The sequence below is a fragment of the Lichenostomus cassidix genome, chromosome 5 (genome assembly GCF_008360975.1).
Source record: "Lichenostomus cassidix isolate B80296 chromosome 5, HeHo_3.0, whole genome shotgun sequence".
NCBI lineage: Eukaryota > Metazoa > Chordata > Aves > Passeriformes > Meliphagidae > Lichenostomus > Lichenostomus cassidix.
The window spans coordinates 16,873,269-16,900,064 of record NC_139486.1 but is presented as its reverse complement, the minus strand read 5'-3'; the positions used below and the strand labels follow the sequence as shown (position 1 = coordinate 16,900,064).

Here is a 26,796-nt window from a genome sequence, read left to right as displayed (position 1 = left end):
GGAGCCAATATCACCTGAAGCCTTTAATGCGAATCTGAGAGGTTGTTTTGTTGTGTTTGGTTTTTGGTATTTTTTCACTTTAGCTCCACCAGATGTTATAAATGCACTGAAATTCTGACACTTCTGTTATTTGGATCAGTCTAGGTGATAACATTAAAAACAGAGGAGATTATTTCTATCCCCAGTGTGACACTGAACTTTCACAGGAAACCTTCTCAACAACATTAAAAGAGGGAGGACAAGGCTCCATCTCCCTCACCTTTGAGCATATGCAGATTGAATTACGAGATTCTAACAAAGAACAATCAGGGTCCTTTTTCTCTCACTCCAGCTAGCACTGATCTTTCCACAGGATTTTACCTGTCAAAAGCCCAGACATCATCACCTCAGAGGAAAGACATTTGCAGGAGGCACTCCTGAAGTCTCCTGTGCCCAAAGGGTTCCCTCTGGCTCCTGTAAGATGCGCTGGCAGAGTGCTTATGAGAGAGTGCATTAGACGAGGACAAGCTGGACATCAACTCTCAAAGCTCGAGGACCACTCAGGACTCCTCAGATCTCAGAGCCTGCTCCAGACGGAGGAGGAGCCTGGCTGGATCTCCATGACCCAGTTATGGACCACATACTTCTAAGAATAACTTCCACATCAAGCCAGGAGAATTTTCCTCTCCCATCCCCATAAACATGTCCTTTATGCTCATTACATGTTTATTAAGACATCCCTCAGCATAAGTGACAAATAAACCTTTAAGATGCTTGAATTTCTTCAGCGTGCACACAACCAGAAGCACGTGTGTGTTTCTCTACCTCAGACAACGCAGAGCAGACACAAAGAGGAACCCTCTTGATAGGATGAATGCCCAAAGAAGCACAGATCAGGGAAAACACAGAATAGCAGAGAGGAGCAAGGGGACAAAAGCTCCAGCCTTTATAACCATGGGCTGTTCACTGAGACAAAAATACTGCAGCAAAGCCAGCGAGGTCAAACATCATTTCCCCTCATCCGATAATGATGACTGAGGAAGTTTGAATTCATAAAAGGCACAAACACATCACACACCCTGGAAAGACAATCCTACCAGCCTTTGTTCAAAGCAGGAATCCCTATACAAATAAAACAAATTTTCAAGGGAGGGAAAAATAGGGCTTGTAACAAAATTTTTCAGCTGCCACTTAGCTCGAGCAGCACTAGTGGGCATAGCTATAATCACAGCAAACCTACATAATGGGTCTGAACTAGCTTAGCCCTTTCCCTGCAAGCAGAGAAGCTGCCACATCAGTAACTCCGTTGCTAGGGCAACTGCTTACTTTCCATATCAACTGCAAACTCGTTGCTATGGAGACACATATACAAGAAAAATTCCTCTCTATAGCCAAGGACCAGATGGTAGGGAAGTCATGGACTAACGGGCTGTACTAAGTGGGACACAGACTACAGGACATTTAGATCTGTACATTCACAATAGGATTAATCTGAACAAGTGAATTCACAGGTCTGGCAGTATAAACAAATCCAGGGAACTCCACATCTACTCCCCATCATGTGATAACTTCATACTCTGGCCAACTATTATTAAACTGCTGAGCTCAATGCAAAGAGGTTTGTACAATCAAGGGCTCAGCATTTTTCCTTCTTCAGCCCAGCTCTCTGTCTCAATCCAGATCAGTCTCATCGCAGTTACATGAACAGCCACACTTTTGGTTTGCCAGGTAAGCCTGATGGCACTGCAGCTGAAATAGAATAGCAGCAGTGTAAAAACAAATCCTCTTTTCCCGGCATTCCACTCGAGACCTAAAAGCACCACGACAGGGCAAGTCAAAAACCAGTGATGAAGCCTGTCTTTTTTTTTTCCTCTCTCTTACAATGATCTCACATCAGGAAATTCAAGCATTCATATGCAGGCAGAAAAAGCTGCAGACTATTAAATGCATATTTAGCCCCATGAATATAAACTCGTGGAACCCAAGACTGAGAAAACTACTATGCAGAGGGAATTCAAAAAAGAATTAAGTGTTCAGCAGAACTTTTTTTAGAAAAACGATTACTGAAAGGCTACATAAACAAACACTGGAAAGCACAAGTATGAGAGGAAAAGCTTCTAGCTTTTCACAATGTGTCAATGCACATCAACCAGCAAATGCCTGCAATTCCTAACACTGATTAACTCCTTCCCCCCATACTGTACATGTTTCAGAGCCCATCTTGTTAGCATTTCATAGCATACCATTTACTAAATGCTGTTTCTTCCACGCAAAACCAGTAAAACAGGCAGACTCCAAACCTGCAATTTGTAAAAACTGTCTGCAAAGGAGAAGTAGCATAAAATCATTCCTTATAGATGAAAGTTCCCCTCTTTCCCCTGCCCCAAGCCCCATTCCAAAAACCAGAGAACCCTTTAGATGGACACCTTTCTTCTGAATAGCAGAGATATTTGCTGCAAGGTACTCGAATCAACCCCAAGTGTGCATGCACACACAAGAAGGTATTTTCAAAGCCATCAGTTGACATTTACTGCTCTCCAAGTCCACAATTAGCTATCAAGCACCTGATTCAGCAACCCTGACTGAGGGCCAATTCTGCAGTCAGGACTCTGTCTGCCACAACGCTTGGCTAGGGCACGAGAAAAACACAGCAAGGGACTTGAATGGCCTGCTGTGGTGCATTTTACATTTGAGATTCCCACCTCATTCACCTTAAAGCTGGCTACCTGCAGCTATTAGCATCTTCAGGAAGTGGAAGAAATTCTTTCTCATGATCTGGGATTTTCCAGGAATTAATTAAACTCCACCTTGTTAATCACACAGGCAAGGCCTCCCACCACACCTTGTTGTCTAGCTATGTAACCATGGCTGTAATCACAAATTTGAGACGTAGGTGACCAGTCATGCATTGTGCTGTGCCACCTCCCCACAGAGCAGCAGTGCACTGTGGCATTGTTCAGGCATGCTCAGTGGACGGCCAGGTATTTGACAGACAGACATGAAGACAAGCTCCTCAAAGGAAGGAAGCTGAAATCTAAATAGTCAACTTGTAAACAGAGGAAGAGGGACAGAGCAACACACAAATGGCTGTGTTAAACACATGCCTTGCCAGTTACAGTATTTTGGTGGTTTTTTAAACGCATTGTGTGAAGATTTCTTACAGTCTGGGACAGGGTCATAAAAGTCTGGTATGGCGCTTGTCATTTTATTCTCACTTCCAAACCAGAATTTAAGACTCTGGCTTACACGAAACAAGATCCAGTTCAGGAACAGGTTTTTTTAATCTCACACACAATCTTACACAGCAATTAATTGATAAAAATACCAACATACAGTGTGTGATCAGCAACATGGGAACACTGGACTCTAGGTAATATTTTTTTAAAAGAAAGAGAAGAAAGATAGACATGTCAATTCTTTAAAAAATGAAAGCTCCATAGAAAAGGAAGTTAACTAATCTAAAATGAAAAGCAGCTAGTTAGGATAGTGTGTAACTCTTCCTCTAGAGTTACTTGAGCTTCTATTCCACAGCTTTTAAAGTTAAATCACACACAAAATAGGGAGAACAGCACCACCAAGAGAAGTCTAGTTTCAGGGTAACAAGTTACAAGACAATCACAGCATTTATCTCACTGAAATACAAAAGCTGACCGCATCTATTGTTTCTGTCAGGGGAAAGTGCTCACTTTCTGATCTTCCGCCAACTTTAGAGACAGACTACGAATGATGTGATTCTACCTGCTATTTATTTCCCTAACCTGTGAGAAGGCCTCTGAAATTAATCTGCAAGCTGGTCTTTTTATCAGTATACTTGTAGTTTGCCAAAGATTCATCCAGACCACTGCTTCTTGAGAAGGTCCCCTTGAGAAACTGATTCCTGCTCCCAGGCAGACTGACAGAGTAGAAAGCTATGCAAGGGATTGCCTCCACTGCTCTGCTCGCTTCCCCATTCCCTTGCACACAGCCTCTTCCTGCAGACACCGCTGGGGAATCAGCAGTGAAACCAGGAGACAACAACTGAGATCCTAAAGCAAAGATGTGCTCCCAGGGCTTCTGCTCTGCACAGCTAGAGAAGTTACATCAGTTCAGAGAACACGAGAAATTTTGGTGAATGGTAACCTTCACCTCTGACACCAGACCCATCTCCTCTCTTTGAAGAGTTTCTCTAAAACCTGCCTGAAGTGGAACAAAGCTTCATCACCATTACCCTATTTGTGTAAAAGAAAAAACAGTTTTTTTGGATTACAACACAGAGCAGGGCAACAGCGACGGACTCTTACATAAGGCATACCCTTTCACTATACATTTGTATAAGCCAAGAACAGCAAGCAGCCTATTTATAACATGATTACATTCATCTAGTATAGCTGGAAACCATTACCACAGCATGATAACTAAAAACAATATTTAACCACTATGCATGAAGACACCAGCTGGGGGGAAAAACACACACACACACACCGAATACTTTCTTACAGATGTCTAGACAATGAATTTAATAAAATCAGAATGAGCAATGCTAAAGAAATGCTGCCTCTCTGAACTTAATCAACTATGTTACCAGGCACAGCGTTGCACATTCTGTACTTCACTGTTAAGGACATGTTCCGGGATTAGCAGGTGAATATTTTCAGAGCCAGACAGCTTTCCATAATTCCAAACTCACCTGACTTCGGTCTTTGTCCACTTTCTTAAAACACTTATTCAAGGATAGATTATGTCTCACAGAATTTTTCCATCCAGTGGGTGCATTTGCAAAATATGGAAAGTGTTCCAAGATCCAGTTGTATATATCCTTTACAGGCAGTCTTTTGGTTGGCGAATCCTCGATGGCCATAAATATGAGGCAGCTAAAGGAATAAGGAGGTTTGCAGTTGGGGTTCTGCTTGGCATCATAGGGCATGTCAGAGTGGGCAGGAGAGGGTGGCGTGTCATCACCGATGTCCTGAACAGGGCTAACGCTCCTTAACACCGAGTCCCCAAAGCTTTTCAGCAAGTTCTTGCTCTCATGTAACCAGTTCAAATTAGTTAGTTCTTCATCTTCCATGGCCCCTTTATCTAATCTGATGGCAGGCAAAGAGAAATCTAGGTCCTCGTCATCGTGAAGTGCCTTCGATAAGTCACTATCTTGAAAACGTTGGCTCAATCCACTGGGAACACTAATTCCTGAGCCCTCTGGCTTCTTACTGGGAGGCATGACTGGACCCATTTAGACAGCAGCTCCTGGGAGAGTGAATCCAAAGAGAAGGGAGAAAGAAACAGAGAGAAAAGTTAGCTCATAAAAGGGTCCTGCATAAGGTTTTGACAGCTTTTCCCTAACTGGTCACTTGGCCTTTTGCCATCTGTATTAAACATGACAGCTTCACCTAACACGCATCCACAACCGTTGAGTAAAATAATCTAAAATCAGCACAAGGGAAGACATTTCAGTTGATGAAATAAGATGATAATCCAGATACACCTCAGTTCTCCATGTACATGAAGCCCCATAAAGGAAATCCCAAATATATGTCTCTTTACTGATGAGTAGGTATTTTCAAACCATTGAATACTCCAATTCTATCACTTTAATTAGCATGTGAATTAAAAAAAAAAAGAAAAAGAGAAAAAAAAAAGAAAAAAAGGTGACTTAAGGCCAGTTGCTTCCAATTAATTTCAGCTGTTTCACATTTGAGGACAATACAACACCACCATCATTAAAATCACTCTAGCTAAAGGTTGAGGCAGACAAATATCCAATCTGACTTGGTTGCACTAAAACTCAGAAATGAGAGAACTTTAAAACCAGCAAGGTCAGGAGAAAGTAGGAGGGAAAGCAATACCCAGTAGTTTTGGGCCCAGGGCCAAAAACATGGGGAAACAAGTGCCAGAGCCACAGAGCACTTTAAAAATATATGTAAACAGAGAAGACTTTAACATAAGCTGAACTGAATTTCAAACGTGGTAGAAAACAAGAGTCAGAAAGATTGCTGTGATGCTCAACAATGGCCTGTGAGAGGTGGGATGAGCTGCTGAGGGTACTGCAACAGCAGGCCCTGGGGGGACACCTGTGAGCAGTAATATTTGGGATAACCTGAGTGCTTCAGAAGCAAAGTGAAGTTGGGCCCCTGCCCAATTTGAGAGAAGCAGATGAGCCCGACAATTCTACTTCAGAAGCCAGAGACAGGCTCCCTTAGCTTCTACACACAGTCAGACTGCCAGGATTTAGGTCTGGAGATGTGAACAGCAGTGGAACAAAAACTGGAGAGAGTTAATAACAGATTTTTAAACTGATGAAACTTTCTGCCCAAACACTGAAAAAGAACAAAATGATTCTCTGTACCTAAAACATAACCTCAGCAGCTACCTGAAGTCATGCAGTCACACAGTCGATACTGTAAATGAAAGGCAAAAAAACCTACAGGTAACAACAGAATGAACTATCTATCTCCAGGGAAAGAAAGAGCAACACAGCCATTACGGGAAAGAGAAATAATGGACTTTATTTTAGCTGTCATAAACGGACAGAAGTGAAAACTTCTATGTTCTTTGGGTCTTCCTATAAACAAGTTACACCAAAGCAGACATTACTAAAAATGAAACACACAGAACTTTTCTGCACAGAAGCCCATCAATACTCTCAACATGCTCAGTGAAAATGTGCAGTTTTACATGAGTAAGTACTTGAGAAAGGAAAAAATACCGAAGCAGTTACAAACACCAGGAGGCCAAACTTCCATCGGCCCTGCTTGCTAGCTTTCAAAACTGCATCCAGCGCAAGCAGAATGTAAACAAGGGAATCGCCAGCGTCAAGGGGCACTGCCATTGCCTACCTACGCCGCACACTCAACTTTGACTCCAAATGGAAGTTCCGTCCCATGAGCTTCTAAACAGGAAAATTATATGATGGCTGACAGTAATTTAATTGCACTGTTGCTATGACAACATGCTGCTCTCTTTCTGTTTAATTTCCTTATTGGCCAGTATCCTCCCAAAGGGCCGTATCACTCCATGATTTTTCCCCCAGTCTCTCTTTCCCCCCTCCAGGCAGCAGGGGTGACCGGGCGGCCGCGGAGGCCCCGCGGAGCCCCCTCGGGCCGGCACGGGGAGACGGCAGGGAAGTCCAGCGGAGCGCGGCCAGAGAGAGGCTCCCAGCGGGGCTGCCGCGGGCGGGCGGGGCGGCCGGGGCTGTCCCCACGGCGGCGGGGCCCGGCTGGGGCCGCACCTGGGGGGTACGGGGGGACTGCCAGCGAGGCCCGTGGCGGCTGCGGCGGCGCCCGACCGGCAGACAAAGCAGCGCCGATGAGGGGAAAGCCCGCGGCCGGCCGAACGCGTTTAACCCGCGGGCAGCCGCGGCAGCTCCGGCGGACACGGACGCGCCCCGCACACGCGCCCGCCGCGGCCGGGGGGGCGCACAGGGGCGGGCGCGCGCCGCGCTCCCACCGCACCCGCCGCGCGGGGGGCGGGCGCCCATTGGCCGCGGCCGCAGCCAATCAATGGCGTTGCCAGGCGACCGGGGCTGCTCGAGCCGGGCGGCGCGCGCCGCGCACCCCGCCAATGCCGGCCAGGTGTCGCCGGCCCGCGCGGCCCCGCGCGCCCCGCCGCACGTGCGCGCGCGTGCCCCGAGGTGCTCTCCCGGACGGCGCCGGGACCCCCGGCGGGAGCGGCTCGGGACGGGCGCGGCCCCGCGGCGCGGGCACGGCCAGGCTCGGCGGGGTCACGGCGGCGCGCACGCCGGGCCGCGCACCAACTCCCGGCCAAGTTGTGGCGCGGGGCCGGGCCGAGCCGAGCCGGGCGGGACTGCACCGCGCCGCTCCCCGCGGCGGGTCCGCACCGCCCCGCGCAACCCCCGCCAACAACAGCAACAGCAACAACAACAACAACTTGCCTGGCGGGGGGCGGCGGTTTCACCGCGGTCCCTTCATGGCAGTGGCACAAAGTTTCATCTGACGGCGCCGGGCATGGCGCGCTCCCGCCTCAGCCCGAGCCCCAGGGGTGCCGCGGGGGTCCCGGCGCACGGGGCTCCGCCGCCTGCATGGGGCCCGCCCGCCCCGCTCCCGCCCCGCGCTCCCGACGGGCAGCGGTCCGCCTCGGTGCGAGCCCGAGAGCGAGAAATTGTTTCCACTGCAAACAAAAAAGGCGACACATGACCACGGAGGGAGGGGAGAGAGGGAAAACGTGGGCTGGGCCAGCCGCGACGGGAGAAGCCGCGGAAGAGAGGGAGGGAGGGAAGGAGGAAGGGCCGCCGGCGGAGGGGGAGGGCGGTGGTTCGTGCCGGCCGGCGGCGGGGACCCGGCCGTGCCCTCCCGCCCACCCGGCGTCGGGGTCGTGCCGGGCCGGCGGCGCTGGCCGGGGGCGGGCGGATGCCCGAGGTCGGGCGCTCGGGAAGTCCCGATGCGCAGAGAAGCCGCGGCGCTGCCGGCCCGAACCCGCAGCCGCGGCGCTCCCACTTGTGCGAGTCTCCTTTCCCCCCGCCCGGCCAGGCTGACCCCGGCCGAACCGCGGTGGGCACCGAAGGCGCCGGGGAGCCCGGGGAGCCCACGGCTTAGCACAGCAGAGCCTTGCTTCTACCTCTCCCGCAAGAGGAGCGGGGGAGGTATCTTTCAGCAGCCTCCCAGCGGGCAGGTAATCGCTGCCGCGGCTGGACGAAGCTGGCGGCCCGGCGGCGCACACGAGTCGGCCGGCCGGAGCTGTGTGAGGGGAGCCGAGCCCTGCGGGGCTGCGCGGGCAGCGACAGGCGCGGATCGCTCCCGCACGGCGGCTCTGCTGCTGGCTCCGGGCACCGTGCGACTACGGCCACGGCCGAGGGTCTGGCTTCGCGGTGGGCAGTGAAGAACCGTGCTGCAGAAATCTGCAGTAAGTGCCGACGGGGCTTGTGGGGGGCTGCGGAATACTTTAAGGATTAAAGAATTTCTTTAAGGAAACCTGCTTTAAAAGAAGGCTTGACTCAATTAGGAAAAATGGTGCATTTTCTCCTCTGCTATCATACCCTCACATAACTAGTATTAACTTGAGTAAAAAACCCTTGCCATCAGTTGAATTAATTGAAGGGAACTAACTTGATTAAAAATAAAGAAGTTTCCCAGTCTAGACAGCACTAGCTGTATGTAGTCTCCTATATGTTACATGCCAGATCTCAAGTAGCTTCAGTGATTTGCAGCAGAGAATTAAAGAATGGCTGTCTACCTGCAAAACAACTACATGGAATTGTTTTGTAGCTCGTCCACAAAAATAAAACATTTGCTGCTCTGGGTAAACAAGGCTTGCAGATTTGGCATACTTTAAAATAAATTCTCCTTCTGCGATAGGAAACATCTGCTGCAGAAATGTAACAGTACCATTTAAGTTAGAAACAGTACCATTTAATTAACAGTACCATTTAAGTCAGAAATACAGGTATCCTTCCCAGTGCAGTCCTCCCTGGACACAGAAATTGTCACTAAGCCAGGAAGAAAAACATTTTAGCTGTTTTATTTAGAAAAGTTAGGACAGCTGCCTCAAGACCTTTTGGGAATTCTGCATTATTTCTGAATGGATGGGTTACCCCCTTTAATCTCTTTGACACTCACGAAATTCACAGTTTCAGATAAGAGTGACAACCACCTCATTCTCCAAGTGCAGGGATAAGACGCATTTCATTGATTCTCTAGAACTAGAAATTCCTGTCATAACTAGCTAAGACTTTCTTTTGCCGATAGCTTTCCCTCCCCTACCCAGTGAACTGCTATTTCACATTCTTGCATATTTTCAAGAAGACACACCAGCAGCTGAATTGCAGAATGGGAAGAATACCTATCAGGCAGCAGAGTATCATCGTTACCCATTGGCAGTCCTGCCTTGTGACTCCCCCAGCCCTAACACTCCAACAGTCAGCAGACCATTAGTTTACACAGTTCTTATCTCATGGCCGTTTGGTTTCAAACCCAAACTAAATTATCAAGTCATAACTCCACCCACCTGAATTTACTCCAAATGCTTCAGACGTTTTTCTGAGTGAATCAACATGCCTCTTTATTGGCAAGCAAGGAGATTTATTGCATTTATTATCACTTGTAAAAGTCAAGTGTCTTGAAAGACTACCAAGAAGAACTCAGCTAATGAGAAGTATTTCTGAAGTGAGAAGGGGGAAGCCTCATGAGATGCAGGGTAGTATGCAAAGAAAATTATACCCTGAATACATTATGTATGCATCCTATTCAGCTCAGTTCTGCTCCAAATTAGTGGCCAGATTCCCCATCAATATTGGTGGAATATGATCAGAGTTTTCTGGTTTTTCCATGGCAGGTAGGAATTTCCCCAGAGTGCACACTAAAGATTGCATTCAAGGGCCGCTGTGGGACATTTGCTGTGTAGACAGAAAAGCCAGCATGATCAAGCACAGGGGCCAGCAGCAGGTGATGGAGAAGGTTAGGAGAGCAGGGGGCAGACTGACCACTGGGTCGGAGGGCTGGCTGAGGCGCCCCAGGAGAGGCAGCAGTGCAGGGCAGCCCTCGCTGAGCTCAACAGCAACTGCAGCTGCTGACTTGCAGAGCACTAAAATACCAGCAGCAAGGTAAACACTGCTATCTTGCCTCTTGGGAAAACTGTCCCCCAACTTCTGACTCTTTGCTGGAATACCTAATATAACTAATTTATGAAAGGAGCATAGAGTCTCACGCAGCACCACTGAAAGTACATTAACTGCTGGCTTGGAGGCTAGAGCAGCAGCAGAACAACTAATGCATGGCCATCAAGTAACTAAATCCTCATTGTAATCTCAGGCAAGCCACCAAATTTATTAGGGTGTTGATTTCCCCATTTCTGAGACAGCAATAATACTAATTCATTTAGCAAAAGATTTGCAACACTGACAGATGAAACTGTTTGTACATCAAGACCAAAGTACTTGCCGTACTGAAGGCTGATTAGAAGTTCCAACAGTGCAGAGCTGCACTTTAGCCTTGTGGGCTAATATACAACAGTCTAATCTTTCCACTCAGATTTCAGAATACCAACTGCAGATGTTGCAGTATCTTATTTAATGAGGATTTCCAGCCATCTCTCCATACTCCTTTATCTCTTATCCTCCTCTAGATTGGAATCCCTGAAAATTTCCCACAAGCCATCAAGCACACAAGCACAGCAAGGGTCACGGGCTCACAGGCTCATCTTCCCTCCTCAATCTCCGTCTCTGCTGGCAACATCTTTCTTTGCTAGTATTATGACCATGTGTCATGGTTTAACCCCAGACAGCAACTAAATACCACACAGTCACTTGTTCCCCCTGCCACACACACAGTGATGAGAGGAATCAGAATTAAAAAAAACCAAAAAAACCTTATCTCAACATAGGGGTTGAGATAAGAATAGTTTCATAATTCAAACAAAATAAAAGATGATGATGATGATGATGATGATAGTAATAATACAAGAGAGAAATGGGAATAACACCCAAGAGGAACAAATAATGCACAGTACATTTGCTCACCACCTGCTGACTGATGCCCTGTTCGTCACTAAGAAGTAATGGGCCCCTCCTGGCCAATTCCCCCACAGTTTATATACTGGGCATGATGCTCTATGGTATGGAAAATTCCTCTGGACAGTTCAGGTCACCTGCCCTGGCCATACTCCCTCATGGCTTCTTGTGCACCTGCTCACTGTCAGAGCATGGGAAACTGAAAAGTCCTTGACTTAGGGCAAGCATTGCACAGCAACAACTAAAACATCGGTGTGTTACCAAAATAATTCTCATATTAAATCCAAAAATCCAGCACCATTGTCCCAGTCAAAAACAGGACACCATGTCATGTGATCTTGCTAAATACTTCTACTTTCTGCCTTCTGGCCTCACCTGCCTCACTTCAACAGTCCTACACTATTTATTCTCACCTTTAAGCCCCTCTTCCTAACTTGGTCTCCAATTACCATGTCTTTATTGACTGGTATCCTTGTTTATGCTCTCTACAGCAGAGTCAGATTTCTTCCCTGAAGTCTGCTGCAACTTTGCCAGCAAAACTTGCCCATTAGGATTTAGAATTTGACACACAGCTGTACAAAAAAACCCTCCTAATTTTTAAGGTCCTGATGTACTTTTCAAAGAGTGATGTGGACAGGGCTGCTGACTCTTGTGATCAGACCCTCAGTTTTAGGACACAGCTCAGGCCCTGACACCTGTGCACTGGTGTATCTCCTTTATACACCTGTAAACTGGCTATCTTGTTTTGTGTCAGTTCTTCCCCCATGCAGAATGACTGGTGTGTCCCCATCAGTCTTGATATTTCTAATCCTCTGTCTTCTCTGAAGCAACAGATTTAATCTTGTACAGAGCAGAGGCACATTGGACACCTTCAAGAACTTCTAAAAACTAAATCATGAATACAGTATGTGTTCATTCATTTCCTCTTTCACAACTCCTATTCCCAGCATTCTTCTCCTGCAATATCAACACTTCTTTATTTTTAACCACAGCAGACCAGCCTGGTTTTGTTTCTTGCACTACGCCTGCTTTTGGGGCAGAGAAACAGTCGTGTCTGAATTCCTTGAACAGTACCAGAACTGCCAGAGTCTCTGCCCTGTACAGAGGTAACACACCTAACAGGCTGACAAACAGTGCCCTGCTGCCCTGAAAGAGAGCAGCTCTGGCCTCGCAGCTGCTGCAAGTGCAGCTGTACCCTGTCTGCCTGTCCCATGGCTGTTGCAAGCCTGCACTCCCCTTTCTTCACCCATAGCAAGCACTAAGCTATAAGCTCCACATGCAATGAAGGCCCAGCTTACTCCATCTTAGCAACTGATCTATCTTTTGCCCATTCACTCGAGAACATGGAATCAGATTTACAAAGCATTTTTCCAGCCTTGCATTTAATTACTCTTCAAGTTCTCATTTTCCCCAGCAGGCGAAACCCAACAGAAACAGAACTGAATCTGTGAGAAAAGGAGCACCAATACAAAGCTTTGTCAGAAGTGCAAGCAAACAAAACTATCTATGGCATTTCTGTTTCCCAGGCTAAAATAAAATTAATTTCTTCCAATAAAATACACAGTTTTTATTAAACGGCTCCTTTATAAACTAATGTATGCATATTTACGATCTCATTGTAGCAACGCTTGCAGCTTCTAGGAAAATGAGTATTCTTAGTGCTAAAATTATATACAGCTGACAAGCTACCAGCAATTGTGTTTCTGTATATGAGCATGGTGGGAGGAGAGCATCATACATGCTCATTTGTCCTACATATATTTGTTAAAAAGGGGTCCATATGAGAGATGGTTTCACAGTGTAATTGCTCAACATACAAGGACCTCAAGCACAAACCCAGTTTATACTGGAAAGGCAAGCTTCTGCCAGTGCAGCTTATTTTACTAGCCTAGTCAGTGGAAAGCAAAATGTTGCTGGGATAAACATATCTTTACTGGATGGCTATAATACAGCTATAATGGCTGTATTGGTCTGAACTCACCTAACTAACTCGGTACATTAACTGTAATACAAGCCAGTATTTCTGCTACAGTTGCACTGTTTAAGGGGCTGAAAAATGAAAGAACTGTTTTCTGGAGTTTGGCGCTCAGACTTTGCTATCTGTTGTAAAGGTGTAATGCCACAAAATGTGGCCTGGCGTTATCTCAGCATCAATATTCACCACTTGGTAACTGTAGTCAAACTTCCAAGTAATCAGCAGAACCAGAAATCAACTGTATTTTTGTTCTCAAAAGCAGTATGGAGGAAAAGCAGCAGCCAACACTGCAGACAAGTAAAAATCACAAGTTTTGGGGAAAACTATAATGGAGAACCATGTTCTTTTCACAAAGCTCCCAAACTGCATTGCCAAGTGTAATTTCTAAAACTAATACAAAATTATTTCAAGTCAACATCTCAAGTTCTGCCTTAGCTTTCCTGAATACAAACTGTTCATTTCATCAATAACTTTATGAATTTGTCCTTTATTTGTGTATCTATGCACACAAAATTAAGTTGCAACAGGACCTCACAGGTAGAGAAGTGTGTGTTCATGTCTCGTCAACCAAAGTTCTCAGGAATTGACACGAAAAATAGCTTGCCATCACTACTGCTGTGAGCCAGAAGGCAATTATTCTTCTCTGACCATTTGCTTGAGCCAGGTGCACTTTCTAGCCACAACTATACTGAGTCCCAGCTTGATTTCCATCTCTTTGTAGCACAGGATATTCCAGGGTCCTTTCCTCTACTCACTACTTGGCTCTACTCTTCCTGTACGTTTCTTAAACACTGATCCTGGAGGAAATCCTGTGAAATGCAGATTCCCAGATTGCGACAACACAGAGACAACTATAAGAGCCTGCATGAGGTGGTGCAGGGATGAAGCACAAGCATGGCTGTGCTGATCAACAGTTGTGTCTGTAAAGAGATGCTGGGAGGGTGCAGGTTGTGGGAAATACACAAAGTGCCATAAAATGAATAGGCAGACTTCTATCCTTGGTGTGTTTTTAATGCTACAGACCAGCCTACCAAAACCACCAAGGAGCAAGGAATGAAAAGCAATGAAAAACTACCGTGGAAGGACTAAAAAGAGTCAGTACCATCTGCAGAAAGGTTCTGTGTTGTCCTATGCTCCCCTCCACAGCCACAGGTGAGGTGGCCTCCAAGGCTGAACCAGAGAGCAGCCATCAGGCAGAGCAGGTAAGCAAGGTTTCGGGAGGCAAGAGGAAAGCTGGCACAGAAAAAACCCACTGCTAAAGTGCCCACATCCCAGCAGCAACTTCTATGGCCAGAGAATCCCCCCCTGCTCCCCGGCTGCTACATTCATGTCCTGTAATGTGGGTTTCCCTGCAAGCAGCTTTTGGCTTCTCTTTGGTGACAAGAGTGCATCATTATTATGGACTGACTTACTCACTGGGACATTAATTTCTGCCAGGCCTTTTGGCACTGCCCCAGTCTTTCTAGCAACAGGTAAATTCAGTGAGCAGCTGCAGTGATCTGGGAGGTATGGCGTATCTAACCTCACAGATGTTTTGCAGGCAAATTTCACATTCCACAGGTTTCTCACAGGGATGCCACAAGCATGGGGTGAGCCTCAATAGCCAAAGCACTATGAAATAATCTTGGGAATGTTTTTCTATTTAAATCTGCAGTCTTGTAAACATTGATAGTTAAGTCCTTTTCTTAGGTTCAGCTAGTTCCAGCACAGTTTAGCACTTCCATAAGCATTCCAAGGACAAAAAAAATGCTATGGCTAAGTTGTAGTTTAACCCCAGCCAGCAACTAAATACCATGCATGTGCTCACTCAGTCCTCCAACCCTGCTGGGATGGGAAGAAGATTTATAAAAGGATAAAACCTGTGAGCTAAGAACAGCTTAATAAATTAAATAAAGTACAGTATTACATTAATAATAGAAGTGAAAAGGGAGATATGAGAGAGGAAGAGAGAGAAATAAATCCCAAGATGGACACACAAATGATGGACAATATAGTTGCTCACCACCTGCTGAGTGATGCCCAGCCTGTCCCCCTGCAGTGATCAGCCCTTCCAAGCCAACTCCCCCAGTTTATATCCTGGGCATGATGCTGTTTGATATGGAATATCCCTTTGGCCAGTTGCAGTCAGCTGTCCTGGCTGTGCTCTCTCCTGGCTTCTTGTGCACCTGCTCACTGGCAGAGCATGGGAAACTCAAAAGCCCTTGACTTAGGGTAAGCACTGCACAGCAACAACTAAACCAGCAGCATGTTATCAATGTCATTCTCATAATAAATCCAAAACACAGCATTGTATCAGCTACTAGGAAGAAAATTAACTCCATCACAGCTGAAATAAAGACAGCTATAACAAAACTTTTAAGACCATTTGAGGAGAAAAGTCACTTTTATTGCTTGTATGCAAGTAGAGTGTTTTAATTATTCCACATCACCTGTCACATAATCTTCAATATTCTTTCCCATTAAAAAAAAAAAAGGCAACACGAAAACAACACAGTATCAAAGCAAACACCACATGCAAGGAAAAAGAAACAAGCTATCACTGGAGAAAGCCCTGCAGGTTATTGGAGCAGTGCTGGGCAGCAGAGCTGGGGTTTCAGCAGCAGACATGCCAGTCGGGGCTGTGCCAGCACAAACCAGGCAGCCGCCAAGCTGTCCTTTTGCCATGCCCGTGAAAAGAAGACCCATGTAATGACAACCACAAAACTCACTTAAGCTCTGAAAAGGTGACTAATGAGCTCATTCATGCTGCCTATAAATTATTCACTACAACACTGAATCCACTCAAGACAAACGGCAAAGTAAACTTTAAATACAGGGAGCAGGAGCCTCCTGTGTTGTCGACCTCAGCCTGTAAAACTTTTTGCAATGCAACAGACACTTCACTTGCTTCTGCCCCCTTGTTAAAATCACTCAAATGTTTAGACCTTCTTTTTTACTACCTCTAGCAGACTTAAAGCAGCTGCAGCTCCTACCTATTTATTTTGCCGGTGCCAAGTCTTTTTCATTAGTAGCTCCAGGTAATCACAAAGCACTATACATAGCTTTAAATTAAATTCTTCAGAAATTAAAGTCTGACCTCAAAATGAAGGCCAGGTCTAAAGAAGTAAGAAGACAACTGCACATGCATGTTTAATAAGAAGCAGCCCATCTCCAGAGCCTGCACTTACTGATACTTCTGTGAACATCTATAATTTGTGCCAAAATGAAAACTGAGGCCTTAAAAAAGCACAGTTTCATTTCTTAGGTGCTGGACCAAAAAAGCTTCTGACATGTTTAGAAACAGCCCAGAATGCTGTAAGAATGCTTTTGTTATCCTGTTTACTGTGAAGTAAGGGGCAGCTAATGGTTGCATGTTAGCAGCACGAGTGGTGGTGTTTGCTGCTGTGGTGGCTGGAACGGGCATTGACTCTCTTCAAACAGTATTCCTCTTCGTAAGATAAATTACAGCGTTTTTAAGTTAACTTTAGTAACTCGCTGCAGGTTGAACTAGCAACTACAGTGACATTAAAGACACTGTCTTATATGACATGTCTGATCTTCAGTGGGAAAACATTACTTGCACCTCTGGTTACACAATCAACTCCAAAGGTCGGGAACAACTAGATAAAAGGGAAAGTCAGGAATTACACAGCTAAAGTCCAGTAGGGTATAAAGTAAGGTAAAGTGTGGGAGACATAAGGCAATGTCAAGGTGATATTTAAACACAAGAAAAACAGCTAGCAAAGGAAGTTTGCAAATGAAATAATTATTGCAGATTTCACTAAACACTCTCTTCCAAGCTGTCAATGTTGTAAATAAGCAGACTAAGAAATTCTGCACTACTTGAAGACAACAACTTTACCAGCTACCAACAACTATGTGACTAGTCTTCATTTATTAAATCCACGATTCTGAAATTAACAGAGATGCATAGAAACCATGTTGCCCTGTCAGTACTGATCTTTAAAATGGTGATTAGAAAAAAAGGAAACACAAGACAGCAATGGAGCAGCCTACACCACATAGCATGCACGTCAACTTATCAAAAGCTGCTGTGTTTTAACCCCAGCCAGCAGCTAGGTACCATGCAGCCACTTGCTCACTGCCCCCCAGCTCCAGGTGGAATGGGAAGGAAAACTGAAAAAAGGTAAAACTCAAGAGTTTAGAACAATTTAATGACTGAAATAAAGTTAATAATAACAACAACAATAATAATTAGAGGAACAAGTGAAGCACAATACAACTGCTCAGAACCTGTTGACTGATGCCCAGCCTGTACCCCTGCAGTAATCAGCCCCTGCCAGCCATCTCCCCCATACTGAGCATGATGTTCTATGGCATGGAATGTCCCTTTGGCCAGTTTGGGTCACCTGTCCTGGCTGTGCTCCCTTCCTGTTTATTCCTGGACCTGCTCACTGGTAGAGCACAAGAAACTGGAAAGTCCTTGACTTAGGGTAAGCACTGCACAGCAACAACAAAACATCAGTGTGTAATCAGTATTACTCTCAATATAAAATCCAAAACACAGACTGGATTCCTACCAGCTACTAGGAGGAAATTAACTCTATCCCAGCTGAAATCAGGACAAAAACTCTCCACCTAGTCAGATTCCTATGCCTCCTGTAACTGAAGAGTGTTGACAAAGGGCTACATTGAAACCACAGACCCCACTAACCTGCCTAGCAAGGGGCATTCGCCTCCCAGTTCAGTGGTGGGAAACTGTGGCACTTCCTGCAGCAGCTCCCCACACCCTGCTCCTCATTTCCCTAATGAGGCCCAGCAGTGATGTCAGTTTTGCCCAAGGCATGATTTGGTCTAAATAATAACAAACTACAATTGGCTACATAATCAGAGGGATGCCAGATCTGGGGGAGGATGAGCAAACAAACTGAGGGTGCAGCTTTTAACTGCATGCAACGAAGCCAACACTTGGCTAAAAGTGTCAGTGAATCTCTTGACTGGTCAATGCCACTACTCTCGTTGCAAGCACCCTTGATGGCTTTGACCACAGAGGTCACCTGGGAGAGTTCCTGAGATGTCAGCGTCAGCAAACTCCTGTGAGACTCCCATGCCATGAGCAGGGCACACAGCCAGTCCTGGGTAATGCTGAGCACCACTTTGGGGCCAGCTGGTGCTGCTGAGGTGAGGGCAGCTGGATCACGCTGGGTATCAGGGCAAACACAGCCCAATCCAAAGCCACTCTGTGGCTCTTACCTCTACTGAAAAACTGGTCCTGCTACTCCTCCTTCCTCATGGCTCTTCAAACAACATAATCTCACAGCTCTAAAGGCCCCAGTGTATGCCACACAGTGGGAAACATTGGGCTACTCTGTGCTTTGTCATATCATTACAACAAACTGTAGGTATTTGTTACCAGCAACCAGAAAATTCAGATGTTCACAAAGCAAAAAACTCATAGATTCAACAAATAGGAAAAATTATGGACCCTTTAAATTGCATAATGCTCACCTCCTTATAAAAGAAATTGCCTCTCTGCTCGTCCATTACCACAAACAGGTCCCAATCCAAAAAAAGCTGGCATTTATATGATCCAGTGATTACAGGATTGTCACTTTGCCGAGAGAGAGAATCTGTAAGTGCTGACCGGATGAGGCCAGGGAATACACGTCACCCTTACTTTTATGTATTTCTGTCCATTGTCACAACATTTACAATAATGGAGAAGGCAAAACAAACGGTCTGAAACAAGCACTGCCATCAGTAACTTACTACTTGTTCCTCTGCTACAGCTCTGGTCTTGCACATTTCTTGTACATAGCCAGGGTTGACTCCGAATTCCCATCACACACACACATGAGATTTAGGGTGCCAGAGACATGCTGCACTCACGTGTGAAGTGTGGGTTGGCAACTGGGCCTTTGTTCAAATACAGATACACATGCAATCATGCACACATGATACACATGCACACCATGGCAAGTGTGTGCTCAAGCCTGTTCAAGACTAGGTATTTTAGTTGTCAAGTGCCCAAAGGGGGTCCTTACTGAAGTTAACGGGTTCCACTTGAGCAGTTTCTCCTCTCATAGGTCAGGCAGATGGAATAAGATCTTGAAATTGGCCAGGTGGAAATTTATGCCTGTGCTTGCCTTACTGAGGGAGAAGCACGATGCTGGCGCCTGCAGAGTCCTTAGGGAGGACTCTAAAGCTGGGCTAAAGCTGTCCTCAGGTACCCTGGTGCTCTGTGGCTCTGTGCACTATTTGATTGCATCCTTGGATTTTTGCCAGCGCTAATCAGCATCCAACCCTCTACCTTTATTTCTTTCTTACCTCCCTGTCACATAACTCCATTTAATGTTTACTGTAAGAGCTGAAGAAGCCAGTCAGAGCAAAGCTCCCCTTGCCAACATCCTGGTTCCAGCCATGTCCTAAGGAAGAACATGGCAAATGCACAGTGATACTCTGCAGCATTCTCCTGTACTTCCAGAGACCTGCTGCTTAAAAGCTGAAGCGAAAGACACAGTCAGATGCTGTGGTAAGCCGTAAACCTAAAGGTTTTTTTTTTCTATCAACTTTCAAAAAATTTCATGTAAGCTTCAGCATCAAAAACAACCTGTAGCAAGAAGTTCCACACTTCAACTATCGACTGTGTGTGTGTGAAAAAAAATTCTTCCTTTGCTTTAAATGTGTCATCTCATAGCTTTGCTTGAAACCCCTATTTCTTGTGTATTATGGTAATTATCATATATCTAGGACATATGACTCAGGTCTATGCAGACTTCTCTTGATTTTATAGTGCCTTCCTACTGCTCCAACAGTGCTACTAATAACCTGCATTTCACTCCCTGAAATAACTATAGGTATACATAAACATCAGAAAATAATACATAAACATACCTGAAAATGACCATCTAATCATAGAATCATAATTATCAGGACTGTGTCTACCCAAACAAATGGGAGTTATTTTTCAATACAATGGTCCTAACAACATGCTCTCCATTGCAGTCTCATTCTGTTGCTTTCCTCCTTATAGACTCACTTGAAGTACCTGGAGCTTTTCCAAGCACTTAGTATGTCCATACAAAACGTGGAAGCAGATCACTCCAGCTGACGATATCTTTTCCATGAAGAGAACAGCAGCTGGAAGATGCTGCCTCACACAAACACTAACTGAAACAGATCAGGTCCTATGCAGGTTCAGTCCTTTAAACAAGCTGCAGCTTCAGAGTTACCAAACTTCTCAGGGCTGCTCCACTGTAAGTCCCAGCCTCCAGCTTCTGCCTGGCATCTGCTCAGCATAGCAGGAGCATGGCCAAGGTGGAAATGGTCTGGGAGATGAGGAAGGACCATGGAGCATAGTGCGAAGGGCTACAGGGAAGTGACAAAGAGAGAGAGCTTTCAAAGGGTGAGGTAGGGCTAGGTCAAGTCCGAGGTGGTCATGTGGGAAGCAATGGCCTTCAGTCATCTGCTCAAGTTTCAGCTCTGGCCCCACATGAAAAGGGCAACAACCCCGCCTCCAACAACCCACAGTCGTCATTATACATGATCCTTGTGCTTGGATCAGTGGAATAATAAGTGATAAATAAGTGTGAACACACATGCATGAACTTAATTTCCACTGAAAGCATCCTCAATTCTTCACCTGTGTTTCCAGCTCCTGGGGGCAGTTCCAAGACGCAGCACACAGTGCAAAGCAGGGGACTTGCCCATTTGAGGCAAAGACCAGCAGTGTGTCAAGGCTCAGCTGCCAGGATGTTTGTGAAAGCAGCTCAGTTCAGTCAACAATCTCCCCCTAGAGTCCAAGTACATCACCTCAAAAATATGTCTCAGCTCTTCTGGCATAGAGCCTGGGAACCCAAATTTGTTTCTGATCCAGGTCCTCTAGCTGGCAGAGTAACAAATTGCTGTCCTGCCACCAGGATGAATAGTCATTTTTCACTCATTATGTTCTTCAAAAATAGAGCAGCAGCTTTATTTAAAACAAGAAAGTAATATACTGCAAAATAACAGAGGAAAAAAAGCTCTTTTGCTTTATAAACTACAAGGATAAAAGACTAAGTTAGAACAACGTGAGTTAATATCCCAAGGAGCTCGAGCAGAAAAGATGATACTCAGGTTACAAATTCTACTGCTTCTGGTTTTGCAGCTAAGCCTAACGTTACATCCATGTCAGGCAGTCTGGCTCTTCCTACAGATCTAATACTACTAATATCTTTCCCTCAGTCCACAGAATGGCTTCAGGCAAAATGGTACAGCTCCACACCAGCTGTTGAATGGGATAACCCATGGCTGTTTTCCCCCATGTGCACGGGATATGGTGAAGCATGCTGTAGTGAGTGACACCTCTGCTGTTCCAACTGCACCTCCCTGGGGTGTGAGGCATCACTCTCTTTCCCAGGGCACAATCCTACAGCTGCTCCTACCAGGAGAGGCAGCCCTGAGATGAGAAGCAGCACCCTGAGAATGAACCCTGTTTTTATCTAACAAACTGTGAGGACTCTGCTGGACTTCTGTCAGTGGCTTGTGACAGGGTAATGACAGTGCCTTTAAACCCGAGGTGCTGCTGAACAGCAAGTTAAAGAAGAGAAGACAGGTGTATCTTGTGTCACCTGATGGTAACATGACTACAGCTAACTCATCTATCGAGACACTGCTCTTCCCTCAGCAGGTCTCCCTTGGACTCTCCCTTGTTGCGGTAAGGAACAGACAGACTGGCCACACAAACCATTCATGCTGACTTGCTGGCCTTTGCCTGCAGAATCTCTCCATCCTTGCCTGTTACCTGCCTGAACTATGCTGATTTACCATCAGCTTTTATTACTGACTGGGTTATTTTTCCTATTAAACCAAATCAATACGTTCATACAGTAAACATCCCAAAATTCAAGTCAATATAGAGAATTCATAAGGTATTACAGATTTATAGATATTTACAGCTTTGATTAGAGATCTTCAGACGGATGGTGCAACGGAGGCACAGCCAATAATAGATTAGATTTTCAAATACAGATGGTAACTGGTAAGAAAAGCACTGGAAAGATTCAAGAACCCAAGTCTCACTGACTTTTAAATGACTTTCAGTGAAGTTAGTATTGCTTCAGCCTTCAGGTACTTTCAAAAGTGACATCTTACAGCCCTGCCTGAAGGTTTGCTTCTCTCCCCACTAACACAACACTTGTGAGAAGGGAGGGCAGTTACAGTAGAATGTTCATCTCACAAGGTGCTTGTCTCATCCAGGGGCACCATCCTGCACAGAAATTAACACGGCCCTGGGTGTATCTGGCCCTCAGCTATTACACAAACCAGTAAGGCCAAACCAGCTGAGGCTGCTCTTAGTCCTGTACCCATCCTGCTCCACTGCCAGCAGGAGACAGCAACACAGACAACCAAATTGGTGTCTCCCTATCCTCTGATAGCTCTGCTTTTCATTTTTAATCAGATGAACAAGATGGTAACACACCCTGTTATACAGTTTTTTCCTGTAAATTATTTCAGGAGTGTGCATTTCAAGTATTGGATTAGGTTCTACTTCTATGAGGTACTGATTCCCAAAGAGAGCGTGCCAGCTCTGTGAAGACAGAGAGCACACTCAGTGCAACAGAGCCCAAGCCAGCCCAGAGGGCTGAAACCACTGCCAAATCATGTCTCTGCAGATTCCACTGCCCATATGCTTAGACTGGCTCTTGCCTCTACCCTTGGGTACACATTTGAGCAAATGTCTAGACTTAGAAGCTAGCTGAAACAAAAGGGAACCACAACATCCTCTCACGTGGTAATCTCTGAGGATATATCTGCTACCCCCTGCACAGAACAATGCAGGGACAGCCAAACCACAGCATGTCCTGTAAACAATGTCCCAAAGATAAACTCATTGTCCAGGGGGCTGAACTTCTTCAAGAGAGCTCCTCTGGAATTCACTGGGATACCTTTTGCAGTGCACTACGCAGACATTCCTCTAGAGACATCAGATTGTTTTGGTCTGGTTCCTTACAGAACCTTTTTTAACAAGCAAAAGTCACATTCAAAATATTTACACTTCTTTTATTCAATTTTTTTATTTAAATGAATGAAAATGTACCAATAATTGAAAACTTGTCTTTTTGTCCTGGACTTCTACTCTGCAGAACAGGGACTTTCTGCCCAGAAACATCTGTAAGATTGTTATACAGTATTTCTTCTATTTAAGTAGGTCACCTGACAGGGGAAAATATCTATGCAAAATTTCAGTGAAGCCAACAGATTTCTGATTAAGACTGGCACCTGGCAATAGCTATAGATTTCCACACATTTATCCCTTCCAGCACGGAAGTCATACATCTCATGCTAACTCACATGCCCATGGAAAAAATCTTGCATACATTAATATAAAATGTAGCAACTTCCTTCAATGCTTTTAGATCATCCTCTAGAAAAACAAAATAGCACATATCTCTAACAGAGTTCCGAAAGTGGATCAAAAATCCTATATAAGGAGAGACTTCTGTATTTAGCTCAAATTAATTTGACTTCAGTACAGATATGATGGAGCCAAAAATAAACCCTAGACTGTTTGACTCCCATTTTCCCTTCTAGCCACTACACCACACTTTGACAATGATAGGTACTTTACATAAATGCTGGTTTCTCTCAGTACTACATATTTTCAGTTGCTTTTTCAAATCCACTCCACTTCAAGTGGCTGCCACATAAACGTATTCTTTGAATCACAGAGTCCAATTTGACACTTTGCGGAACTGCCACCTTATACAATAAACCCCTGTGATGTATCAGCTAACTTTAGGATCTAAATACATGGGTTTTATCAGAATACATGTATCAGAGTTTATTACCCTAGTGACTGCTGCCAGCGCAGTATCAGGCACAGGCACAGCATCCAGAAACACCTGCTTCAAAGCACAGAGATAGCAATGGGACTTCAGCAAGAGGTAAGGTCAGGGAAAACACCAGTAAGAGAAACATGCCAGTATTGCTGCTGCCAGTTCCATGGAGGCCAGGTCTCACCATTAAGTGTGTCAAGTTAAGGACTCTGAAAAAAAAACCCCAAAACTTTACTTGGACATCAGTCTGAGGGCCCAGAATGGGCAGGTCTTTCCAAATTGGCACCAAATCCTGCACTTTTTATTCTTGGAAAGGTTTTATTTACATTATTGGAATTCTGGGTAAGGATTGCAAGATGTAACTCTGAGATCAGACCTCTAATCCTGCCTCTCTGTTTACTGCATTGATTGTGCTCTTTCAGACTCTGATCTCGCCATTCCTGCTTAGTGCAGGCTCCCCTCTGTTGGGGATAGGGAATTAAAATGGGATTCAACTGAAAAGCTGAGGCAGAGCAGGGAATGATGAAAACAAATCATCTGCCATGAGCAGCCATCAACATGGCTAAATTTAGAATATAGGCTCCTCAGGCAGAGAGATGATCCGCCATCCCTGTGGGGCACCAGTCACACAGTGCTACATAAATATTAAAATAATAATTGATGATTAATTAATAATGGCTTCCTTTTCCTCATGACCATCTCTCAGCTGCCATAAGAAATAATCATTTCCTTTCTTCTAGATACAAACAATAATTCAAAAACTTATCTCCGCAGAGAAAATTCACTTTCTCATTCCTTTTCAGTAACATACTATTTTCTGCAACCTTGGACATGAGATTCTGAACTGTTCACAGGCACTCTGTTTAAGAAAGAAATACTAATTAAAAATGCCTCAGAAGCCACAATAACCAAAATAAACATCAAGAAGGTAAAGCTGAGTACAGAAAAAAAAGGCAAATCAATTCATTCTCTCTTGCTCTATTAGCAAATCCTCTCTAAAGACAAAAGTCTTTTATTAAAACCCAGTTTAGATGCTGTGGGAAAGTATCTTAAGGATACCTGCATTCCTTCGGTGACCATAGATACAGGCATCTGACTCTGATCTTACAGCTGCCTTTTATCAGTGTATTGTTCTTGCTTTTGATATGCACCAAATGCTTTTGATATTCACTTTACTTTCTGTAGTTAGAAAACCTCCAGAAATTCAGCAAGCAAGCTACTCCTTTTGCACATCACCTTGTCCATCTCTTCCCAATCCAGGGCAGCCTTACTGCACCTTCACCTCCTATCAGCAAGCCCTCTTGCTGATTACTGATCCATCACACTGCCCAGCAGATCTCGCAGCTACTAGCCCCTCTCATAACCTCCTAGTTAAATCAATAAATGAATAAATAGCTAAACCAAAAATCCTTTGTTCTCCATCTGCCATATTGTATCAGCATTCAGCCCTCAAGCTCCAAGTTGGTGTCTGCAGCCTGAGTTCACTCCTCTCCAACTCAGCCTGCTTCCCAAATGTCAGATTCTACCAAAGCCCTTCCTTACCAATAACACTACCATTACTCTTCCTCCACACCCTTTTTTCTGTTGGTTTGTGTCTGGGCTTTTCCCCCAAATGACCAGTCTTACCCTTCCCAGCTGCTCAGCACTGAAGGTGTCAACCACCTGGAAAACTCTGACCAAGCCGCAAAATCCCATTTAGTTTTCAAGATAATTATTAAGATAATTATGCTTTTTAGATAAAATTGTTTCCTTGCGGAAGAAAATTTACATCATCCAGAACATCAACATTTGTCTATGAAATTTCTTCATGGTATTTTTACTGATAATGAATGCCATCTCTTAATAATCCCCCAGGCCCTCTTTAGAGACAATTATTATAAAAACAGATCTTCCTAATGAAGATAGAGTTACTGAGTCCAGAAGTTTCAAATCACTAATCAGGACAGCTGTGAGACTCTGTGCAGCAATTAGGTTTAAAACCAGCTCTAAGTTGAAGCTGGATGGCTTTCTGCAAGGGAGGGATGCTCCAGCCCACAGATCAGTGAACGCTGCAGGGCCCAGTGTGCGCAGCGGCAGCTGCCTGGGACCTGCTGGGTCACACACAGCACAGGCACTGGCGTGTGCATGTCACACAGGCACAGCAGGGCCATCAGCACAGGAGAAGATGGCAGGAGAAAGTAGAACAACCAGAGCCCCTGGTGCAGGAAGCAGCACAAGAACACCTCAGGGAGCCCTGGGGGCAGCCAAGCTCTAGGTACCCCCTCTGTAAAGATTTCACCCCAGGAAGTAATTTCTTCACACTTTTAAAGCCTGTAGCAGAAGGATGGCATCTTCTCCATCCACAGTCTCCAGGAATATCATCTCATGCACTGGATGATGTTCACCACTATGCTAATCTTAAAAATTACTGGGCAAACAAATGAGGGTCCAGTCCTTCAGCCCAGATCCTAGAGCTCCCAAGCCCTTCATTCAGGCAGGAGGCTCCTGCCTCCCTACCCAAGGACAGCCTCAACAAATGAGTGCAATTAAAACATAGATAATGCATCTGAACATGTGCGTTCCTCATTTATTTAACAAGCACAGTTTAGCTTTAATTATTCATGATAACACTTTAGAAGAAACTAGTAAACATAGTGCAGTAGACTCTA

General features: G+C 45.2%; 2 protein-coding genes across 10 annotated transcripts in view; one reads left to right on the top strand and one right to left on the bottom strand.

Moving 5' to 3' along the window:
- Positions 1-26,796, top strand: part of ZC3H14 (zinc finger CCCH-type containing 14) — a 503,257-nt gene that overhangs the window by 416,685 nt on the left and 59,776 nt on the right. The window lies entirely within an intron of this gene.
- Positions 1-26,796, bottom strand: part of FOXN3 (forkhead box N3) — a 209,453-nt gene that overhangs the window by 129,097 nt on the left and 53,560 nt on the right. For 8 of the 9 annotated variants that reach the window (XM_085061576.1, XM_085061575.1, XM_085061580.1 and 5 more), the window contains one exon: positions 4,646-5,202. In XM_085061576.1, coding sequence (XP_084917702.1) covers positions 4,646-5,188 — 543 coding nt within the window. In that variant the 5' untranslated portion in view covers positions 5,189-5,202. Of the gene's footprint in view, positions 1-4,645; positions 5,203-7,846; positions 8,079-26,796 lie in introns of those variants that run through there. The other variant, XM_085061577.1, reaches the window with a different exon arrangement.